Source organism: Mus musculus, chromosome X (genome assembly GCF_000001635.26).
Source record: "Mus musculus strain C57BL/6J chromosome X, GRCm38.p6 C57BL/6J".
Classification (NCBI taxonomy): domain Eukaryota; kingdom Metazoa; phylum Chordata; class Mammalia; order Rodentia; family Muridae; genus Mus; species Mus musculus.
The window spans coordinates 32,719,642-32,730,229 of NC_000086.7; the positions used below are offsets into that span (position 1 = coordinate 32,719,642).

At 39.9% G+C, this 10,588-nt stretch overlaps 1 protein-coding gene across 1 annotated transcript; it reads left to right on the plus strand.

Annotated features, from left to right (window-relative positions):
• Positions 1 to 6,495: 6,495 nt before the first annotated feature.
• Positions 6,496 to 8,416, plus strand: Btbd35f21 (BTB domain containing 35, family member 21). Its single transcript, NM_001270669.1, has one exon. The coding sequence runs from the start codon at positions 6,553 to 6,555 to the stop codon at positions 8,047 to 8,049; it is 1,497 nt and encodes a 498-aa protein (NP_001257598.1). The 5' UTR covers positions 6,496 to 6,552; the 3' UTR covers positions 8,050 to 8,416.
• Positions 8,417 to 10,588: the final 2,172 nt, after the last annotated feature.

Here is a 10,588-nt window from a genome sequence, read left to right on the forward strand (position 1 = left end):
TTGTACAACCACTCTGGAAATCAGTGTGGCAGTACCGCAGACAATTGGGCATAGTTCTATCAGAAGATCCAGCAATACCTCTCCTGGGAACATACCCAGAAGATGTTCCAAGTGGCAATAAGAACACATGCTCCACTATATTCATAGAAACGTTATTTGTAATAGCCAGAAGCTGGAAAGAACCCAGATGTCCCTCCACAGAGGAATGGATACAGAAAATGTGATACATTTACACACTGGAGTAGTACTCAGCTATTAAGAACAATGAATTTATAAAATGCTTAGGCAAATGGATGGATCTGGAGGATAACACCGTGAGTGAGAGAACCCAATCACAAAAGAATTCACATGATATGCACTCACTGATAAGTTCTTATTAGCCCAGAAACTTAGAATACCCAATATATAATTTGCAAAACACATGAAACTCAAGATGAAGGAAGACCAAAGTATGGATACTTTGCCACTCTTTAGAATGGGGAACAAAATACCCATGGAAAGTGTTAGAGAGATAAAGTTTGGAGCTGACATGGAAGGAAGGACCATCAGAGTCTGCCCCACCTGAGGATCTATACCATAATCAGCTACCAAACACAGACACTATTTGCGTATGCCAGCAAGATTTTGCTGACATGACCCTGATATAGGTGAGGTTATGTCAGTACCTGGCAAATATAGAAGTGGATGCTTAGAGTCATCTACTAGATGGAACACAGGGCCCTTAGTGGAGGAGATAGAGAAAGTACCCAAGGAGCTGAAGGGGTCTGTAACCCTATTGGAGGAACCACAATATGAAATAACCAGTACCCCCTGAGCTTGTGTCTCTAACTGCATATGTAGCAGAAGATGGCCTAGTAGGCCATCATTGGGAGGAGAGGTCATTGGTCTTGCAAAGATTATATGCCCCAGTACAGGGGAATGCTAGGGCCAGGAAGTTGGAGTGGGTGCGTTGGAGAGCAGGACAGAGGAAGGGTATAGGGCACTTTCTGGATAGCATTTGAAATATAAATGAAAAAATATCAAATAAAATTTTTGTTAAAAAGCAAACAAAAGATTAGAAGGTAGACATAATCAAATCAGGTTTGAAATCAATTATGTTTAAGAAAGAGCACAACAGAAAGAATCAATGAAACTAAGAGTTTATTTAGAAAATCAGTAATATCAACAAATCTTTATCCAAAATAACTAACAGTCAAAGAGTACATCCAAATGAAATAAATCGAACAGACACTGAGAAAATCCAGATAACCATAAGAATATATTTGAAAAACCTGGACTCCAACAAATTGGAAATATCAAAAGAATTAGACAATTATTCTTTATATATACCACATGTGTTGATAACATTTTCAAGACAGTGAGAGTGAAATTGAAGAAGATATCAGAATATGATAAGATCTGCTATATTCATGGATTAATAAAAATAGCAAACTAAAAATTACTATCCCGCCAAAGCAATCTACAGATTCAGCGTAATACCCATCAAAATTCCAACACAAAATTTTCACAGATGATGGAAGGACAAATCGCATCATCAAATGGAAGCACCAAAATTTCAATAGAGCTAAAACAATCCCAAACAACAAAAGAACTGCTGGAAGTATCGCTATCCCTGCTTTCAAGTTATAATACAGAGGAAGTATTTCTTGCATGCTGAAGACATATGGATTCTGTTTTTGAATCTAGAATAATAAAAGCAAAATTATATTGACACAAAACCAGACAGATTTATTGAACATGAAACATAATTGTAGACATAGAGAAATCGTTACAATTATGGGCACCTTCTTTTTGATAAAGAAGTCAGAAATACACACTGCAAAAAGGACAACTTTGGCAAATGGTGCTGGTCACAGGAATGCAAATAGATCCACTTAGCATCCTGCACCCCAAAATAGAAACCCACAAGAAAATCAAAGACCTAAACATAAAACCAGAGACACTGGTGTGATAGAAGAGAAAGTGGTGAATAGCATTGAACTCATTGGCACGGAAGACTTTCTAAGCAGAACACCTTTAGGCCAGGAAGTGAGACTTAAAAAAAAAAAAAACTAATAAATGGTACCTCATGAAACAAAAGGGCTTGTGCAAAGCAAAGGACACTATCGCTCCATCAAGAAGGCAGCTTACAGAATTGGAAAATATTTTCACCAACTCCACATCTGATAGAGGACTAATATGCAAACTATATAAAGAACTGAAGATGTCAAGAAAAACAATTCATCCATCTTAAAAATTTGATGTTGATCTAAATAGAATTCTCCAATGAGGAAACTCAAATAGTTGAGAAACACTTAAAGAAATGTTCAACATCCTTAGCCATCTGGGAAATGCAAATGAGAACTACTTTGAGATTTCATTTTACACCTGTCAGTATGGCTAAGATCAACAACACAAGGGACAGCTCATCCTGGGGATACAGTAAGGGGCACATTCATCAATGGTGGGAGTGAAACTTACACAGGTACTATGAAAGTCTGTGTGATAGTTTCGCTGGAAAATGGGAAAAGATCTACCCAAAATTGAGGTTTGCCACTCTTGGGCACATAGCCAAAGGATACTTCATCCTACCCAAGAGATATTTCCTCAACTGTGCTCACTGCTGCTCTGTTCACAAGAGCCAGAAACCAGAAACAACCTAGATTCCCCTAAAGAGAACATGGATAAAGACTGTCTAGTCTGTTTCCTCCCACTAGCACAGGTTTCTAGCAGCTCCTCTCTTGAAGGTTCACACTGACCACCAGTTCTCCCTGGATGATGATTTAACTGCCTTCCTTGTCAACAATGGTTCTGGTCTGGCAAATGCCTGGTTTGCTGGTTATGATGCTCCAGGGCCATCTACCCCTCCATTATGGGGTTGCCCTAGGCACCAGGGCATCACGGTGGGTAAGAGACAGAAGGACACCTTTGTGGGTACTGAGGCCCATTGCAAGAGAGGCATCCTGATCCTGAAGTACCCCCATTGGTCATGACATTGTCACGAACTGGTTCAATATGGAGAAGATCTGGCACCAAACATTTTACAACAAACTGCATGTGGTCCTCCAAAGGAACACTGTGCTGCTCACCATTCCCCCTAGAGCCCTAAGGCCAACTGTGAAAAGATGACCCACATCATTTTTGAGACTTATAAAACCACAACCATGTAAGTAGCCATCCAGTCTGTGCTGTTCCTCTAGGCCTCTGGTCATACCACTGCGATTTTGATGGAGCCCAGAGATGGGGTCACACAGAATGTGCACATCTATGAGATAATGTGCATATCTCTGCTCTCCTTGTGCCATCCCGTGTCTGGACCTAGCTGGCCTGTACCTGACAGACTACTACATGAAGTTCATGACCACATGTGGCTATAGTTCACCAAAAAGCTGGGAGGGAAATCATGCCTAATATCAGAGAGAAGCTGTGCTATGTTGCCTTAGACTTCCAGCAAGAGATGGCCACTGATGGGTTCTCTTCCTCAGCAGACAAGAGCTATAAGCATCCAGGTCATCACTATTGTCAATAAGCAGTTCTGCTGCCCTTAGGCTTTTGTTTAGCCTTCCTTCTTGGGTAATGGAATCCTGTGGCAACCACGAAACAACATTTAATTCCATCATGAAGTGTGACATTGACATTCTGTACATGTATAAATAATATTCAGATTTCTATAATCTCCCTAACCTATCTAGACTCCTGCCCACTTCTACAAACCTTTTAATCCCCCTAGTTCTGTTTCAGACATTGGTTTTGTTTGTTTGTGTTTGAGAATCCTAGAGTTTAACTAGGATTATCAGTATGACCATGAGCTCAAAACTCTTTCTTGGAGGCCAGATGCAGGACACTGGATCTGGATCACTGGATGTATGGAAGATAACGATTCTCTCTCCCTCAGAACCCACCAATATTTCACCAAAGGAGGGAAAAGTTGAAAGAGTCCTTCCCTGGCCCATTATTTACTGTGAGGAGGTTTTAGTCATGGGTAGACTTTACATATACTCACAGGTGTTGGGAAGTCGTGACTGCACTGGTGGTCCTGTAGTGAAGAAAACAGATTCCATAGCCCTCCTCTTTATGGTCCAGTTTTTATATATTTTCTACTCCTTTTTTTTCCTCTGAGGATCCATGAGGGTTCATGCCTAAACAAGATAGTAATACCATTCAGCCATTTCTTATTATCGTGCTTTGAGCAGTTATGCATATTATTCCTCACTGTAGTTTATTGCGAAAAGGGCTTCTCTGAATGAATCTTGAAGTAGAATTTCCCCTAGATATAAACATAGATACTTAGAAGGGAGCTTGACACCTTGAGACTTTACATAAACAACAGTAATAAATTCTCCCCTAGGGCCAAAGGCATTTTCTATCCTCCTGTGGAACTGGCCTCAAATCTAATCACAGATACACTGGCTATCCCTATAACAGTGATGTCACTATTGTGTAGCTGGACACATCTTTCTTGGCAGATTGGTATTGTACATCATAAGGTTCATATCTGGGTAACTCTGTTGATGCCATTACTCTGCCAGCATCCTGAATAGCACAATCCAGAACTATGAAAGCTAACTAGATGGAAGGAAGTTTTCAGTTACATGCCAGCTCAATTTCTCTATATTTTAGAACCACAATGTGGTTTATCTTTTGTAGCAGGGTCTTATCATATATTCATGGTAGGCAAACAGAAAGAGTGTGAAGAACCTGTATTATTTTCAAGATTTCTGGGAACTTCCTGACATAGCTGGCATTGGGATTTTTTTTTCCGCTTGATTTTCAGCAGCAGTATTATGTAGACATACAGGCCATCTACCAGCTAAATATGTGTCTTTTGAGACTTTATCAATTTTATTATAAACAGTAAGTTTCCATGTGGATTTTCAAATATATCCTTAGCTTTGTTTATCCCCTCATCCCACCAGCTTTTCTACCCTATCTCTACTTAAATTTTCCTCATAGGTTGAATATTCATATTAGTGATTGTACAAGTAATGGGCTTATGAGAGGACAAACACTTTCAAAACTTAAGCATTTCTGGGAATCTATTAGAGAAAAAAAGAATCAATATAATAATCTATCAAAAGGAGGTGGCCCTTGAGTGGGGTAAAACGCTCATGTTGCAACTGCAAGCCAATACTGATACTGACACTGTCAGGATCATACTTCCTAGTAACATTTATTGTGGTGAAACCTTCACTCTTCTCACAGATTATTCTTGTGATATCATCTAGGCATGACTAAAAGCAAACAAATTAAGGAATGTGACTTTTTATTACCCTTGAAACTATTATGAACTTAAGATTTCTTATTTCTTTGGAAAGTCGGGTACATTATATGGTGATTCTCTGGGAGAGAAAGGTTAAATGATGTTTTGCTAAGGCAGACACTGGTGAAGGGATGCTTTGATACTGAAGATGCACATGAAAGAAGGTTTGGCTGAGGCCAACACATGGGTGACAGGATGATTTGCTGAAGTAGACACAATTGAGAGGATGTTTTACAGAGGGAGATACAGGTTAGAAGATGTTTTGTTAAGACAGACTTGTGAGAGGAGAGGTGGTGTTAAGAAAGTATATAACTATGACCTCACAGACACTTGGAGGAGTGTCTTGCATTGGTTCACCTTGCTCTGCCTCCATAGACTTTGCTGGCCAGGCTCTGGGAATGGATTGCCAGCACAGAGGAATAAAAAGAAATATTTAAACATTTGACTTGGCTTCTTACAGATTGCAATTTATTAACAGTGAGGAGTCCATATAAAGTTAATATGCAAATGCAAATCAGTAAAACGAAACCATAAAACATGCATACATATGGATGTTAAACAAATAGCTAGATTTATAAGGAACTTTTAGAAAAAAATATATATATAGGCAAGGCATACACAGAAATTGTTGACATAGGCATACAACTACTTGCATGAAATACTTGTCATTAATACTAATCAAAAGAGACTAATAATAAAATTAGCAATAACAATGCTTACTGTTTATATTGGCAAAAGCAGTTAGTAAGTGATTGTCTCCCATACTACAGACATTTGAGTGCTCTCTCATAGTCAAGGGTCAGGGGTTGGAATATGTACAATCTTAAACACACATCAGGATGAATTTGGCCTGGTTGTTCTCTTTAAGGAAAAGAAAATTCAGCTGGCAAGGTTGAAAAACTAGGTGAACTAGGTTCTCAAGTTTGATGGAGGTCATCTTCAGCAAAATAGTGTGGCCCATTTAGAAATAGTGGGAGAAGGGAGAGGTGAGGGGAAAGGAGGAGCAGAATGGGAAAAGGAAAGGAAGAAGGAATTTAGGAATAATGGAAGGGAGGGAGGAAGGGAGATGGTAGGATGGTAGGGCAAATGTGCAAGGGAGGAGGGGAAGGAGGAGGGAGAGGGAGGGGTTGCTATCAGGAGGCGGGGCCTGTGCTCAGGCAACACACATGTGGACAATGAAGAATGCCCTGCCTTCTCTGTGACATCAGAATCTGTAGTAGAGAAACACAGAGAAGTCTAGGCAGGACTGGCAGACTACAGCAATGCCTCAACCAAGAAGCCTCTGCGAGAGCTTGTTCTAGGAATTTTCATCAATGGGGCTTTTAGTCAGCAGGGTCTTGAGATGCAGGGATTCCAGTCTGTTAGAGCCACAGCCAGAAGCCATAGCCGGAGCCAGCTACATTCCTGGCAGTCGCAAGCGAAAAAGAAACAGTTTGGAGGAGTTGGCAACAAGTTCTAATGTTCATGGACCTCAAAACCAGGGAATGTATCCACATCAAGTTCTCAACTACATCTACTGGAAAAGGGTTAAGATCTCATCTAATGATGCTTATCAAAACTTATTTTTGGACGGGCATGATAGCGACATTAAAATCCGTGCTCTGGGAAGAACATGGTGTTTACACAAAGTATTTTTATGTCAGTCAGGCTACTTTGCTAACATTCTCAAAGGTACTTGGAGAGAATCACACCATGGTGTTATAAATCTGATCATTAAGAATGAGGATATTGATACCCGATCTCTGCATTTTGTGTTTGGTGCTCTGTACACGGATGCGGATTTGTCAATAACACCTCTGGAAGTTCCTCAAGTTTTGGCAGCAGCATGCCTGCTTCGAGTGGATCGAGTAATTCAGCAGTGTGAAGGAATCATGAAAGAAACTATCAACAGGAACACTGTGTGCTCCTATTATTTGGCAGCAGAAACCTATAGATTAAAAGCTGTAAAGACGAGATGCTTTGAATGGCTTCTTTGCAATTTGATGGTACATCCAAGTGTGGCACTTTACAAGGAAGTAGATATGAAGTTGATGTATCTTCTAGCACTGTCTTCTGACTTACTAGTCATGCAAAAGGAGATTGATGTATATACCACACTAAAAATATGGATGATCCTTTATCTTAATCCATGCTGGAACGGAACCATGAAACAGCTTTTACAACACGCAAACAACTGGCTTTCCACCCACATGGCATATATTGATAACATCAGTTTTCTTGAAAGTGAAGAAGGACTAATATTTCAACCAGTGTTTAAAAAGCTGAGATTTCAGCACATCATCTGTGACTTGACTTCCACAACTATTCTTGAACAAGATCGACTAATACCTATGGCATGGTTGTCACCCATTTACAAACAACAGTGGTTGACTTTGCTGCGAACACAAGAATATGGGGTAATTGGACCACAAGTTATCAATGAACAAGAACTTGAAGAATGCACCATGAGGTGTGGTACAATGATCCCCAAAGATGGAAGATATACTTGGAAGTGGTCAGTTGGACGACTTGGCTTTCCTTTACGTGTGACCTTTACCAGGCAGTGTGTAATTTTAAGGCAACGGTGTCAGAGGTGTGATGGTTCTGCTTGCCACAACCATATCCGAAATGTCATATTCAGAATAACTTTGGTGTGTTTTGATTCCAACAAAAGAGTAACTTTCAGAAAGACAACAGGTTATAAAATCCTCACCTTTGAATATAACGAGGAGCAAATTGTAATGAAATTGGATAGTGATGTTCTAACCTTCCCTATGTGTATATTCTGCAATTTCCTTTTTGTAAACCTAGGAAATGCAGAAAACAAGTAATCTTATCAATTATTAGACTGTAAGCATTTTACAAGTATTGAATGGCTCATTTAATATGAAGGCTGTGTAATGACTACAGTGAGGAAGACCAAAAACAAATTCAATATTCTTTGGAGTCTAGTACCACCAGAAGTGACTGCTTCCCTCCATCACCTTATTTCCATGTATTTCTGAAGAAAACCTTTACTTCCAACAAAGTATTTGTCAAATCAAATAAACCTAATCTTCTGATTTAAATTTACCATCGAGATCCAAGCTTGGAATGGAAATAAGAGACTATATTTGCAAGGTAAAACATCTCAAACAACTTGTTAAGTAGATTTGGCCCTAGCTAAAATTGAGACAAAATAAAATCATGCCATTGTTGAAACTGTTGTGAACCAATGCATTCATTATGACATTATTATAAGACGTAAATCATTGGTTAAAAGGGAATATTTGAGATTACTCTCTGTGTGGGCTTTCAAATAACTAAATAATGTCGTTTGTGTTCGGAAAACATTTACTGCTGACTATGTCTAACTAACTATATATGCACACATACAGACATTTATCTTATACTTAAATTTCATGCCCTATCCTGGATAAGCAAGGGAATTATATATGCAATATATTTACATAGAACTATATATACTTATGTAATATATTTATGTATTGATGTAAGGGTAAATACCAAGAATCCAATTTTTGAAAGGGATAAACAAGATAGGAAATGGAAAATAGGCCTTCATGATACCTATCATTTGCTATCAAGGTATGAGCTGTATCATAGTATACTGATCAATTTCTCTGCCTTAATTTCTTTTACTGTTGCAGTGATTTTATGTTTTTAAAAAGACCTTATGAAATCACCTTAGGGGCAACAGTTTCAATTATCTCAGACTTTGAGTCTCTAGGCTTCCGCGGCAGGAGGTTGAAGAAACTGGTCACATCACACCTACAGTAGAAAGAGATCACCTTAATGCAAGTACATCAATAACTTTCTCCGTTGTGTAGAGTTCAAGATTAGAGTCAAGGAATAGTGCCACCCCGGATAGGTAGGTCTTCCCAAGTCACTTTATGCAATCAAGATAACCTCCAACAGGCATTCCCAGAGCCTGGACTCTCACATGATTGTAGATGCTGTCACAATTCTTCCTCTTGTCAACATGATACAGGAACACACCACTTTTAAGCCATAACCTAACAACCTTTGGTCTTCATAGGTTCACAACCATGGCATGGTACAAAATTCACTGTATCCAACTTTGAAAGTCCCATAAATAGTTCCCTTGTTCAATGTGGCTGGTTCTGTGCCAATGCCATGATGATTTTACTACTATAGCTTTGTAGTCTAATTTGAACTGGGAATGGAGTCCCCAGAAGTTCCTTTTTAATTCAGGATCGTTTTAGCTATCCTGAGTTTTCATTTTATTTTCTAGATGAAGCTGAGAGTTGTCCTTTCAAGGTCTTTACCTTATTTCTCTTGGTTACTAGGCCTCATGTGCTCATGATGCCTCCTAATTTGACTAGGCTTCACCTATGTCTACTAGTACTCACATGTACACCATGCCTCATATGGATATTCCAGTTACCCACAATTACTGGGCCTCCCATGCATGCCAGGTACTGAAAAAGCCTTTCAGTCCTTCCAGGCTAAGGAAGCTAGAAACGTTTACCACATCTCCAGTGCTTACCAACCCTCTCATACTCACCCAGCCAGCAGGGTACTAGGATCCACCTGATTACAAAGCCTTCCATACTCTCCAGGCCTCCCTTGGTTAATGGCACTCACTTGCTTGCCAGGCCTCACATGATTACTAGGCCTCACTTGGCTACTAGGCCTCAAGTGGTTTCTAGGTTTTTCATGGTTTTGAGAGCTTCCATGTATACTAAGCTGCTCATACTAACCAGGCTTCCCCTGTACACCTGGCCTAACCTGCCATCCAAGACTCTATTAGTTACTGGATCTCCAATGCTTCCTGTGCATTTTATGCTTGCTTACCAGGCCTCTCACATTTACATAACTCACATCCTTACTAGTCCTTCCAAGATTTTCAGGTCTTTCTTTGTTACTAGGTCTTCCATAGTTAGTAGTACATCCCGTTCTTGCTCAGCTAATCATGCTGTCCATGCCTCCTAAGCTTCCCAGGCCTCCGTGGCATTCAATTTTGCCAAATAGTTCTAGGCCTCCCATGCTTTCCCTATCTTCCATGAGTTCTAGCATTTCTGTGTTTACTAGGCCTCCTAATTCTGACTAAGCTTCTCTTGCTCACTGAGCCTCCTAACTTTTTCAAGAATCTCAGGCTAACCAGACCTTTTGTGTCCATCAGATACCCTATTTGTACTAGGTCTCCTATGTTTCCAGGTCTTCTCTAGGTTCTAGGACTCTCCTGCTTACTAGGCTTCCCCATGCTTGGATCCATCTCATCCTTGGCAGTCCTTTTCCAGCCCTCACAGGCTTAACACTCCTCTGATGTATTTTCACACCTCCCAATCCTTCTAGACCTCCAGGGCTTTCCCCATCATTTTTGGATTCTAGCATCCCCAGGCTTAGTAA

Coding starts and splice junctions, on each gene's coding strand:
- Btbd35f21 (NM_001270669.1), top strand. CDS start 6,553: ATGGGGCTTTTAGTCAGCAGGGTCTTGAGATGCAGGGATTCCAGTCTG.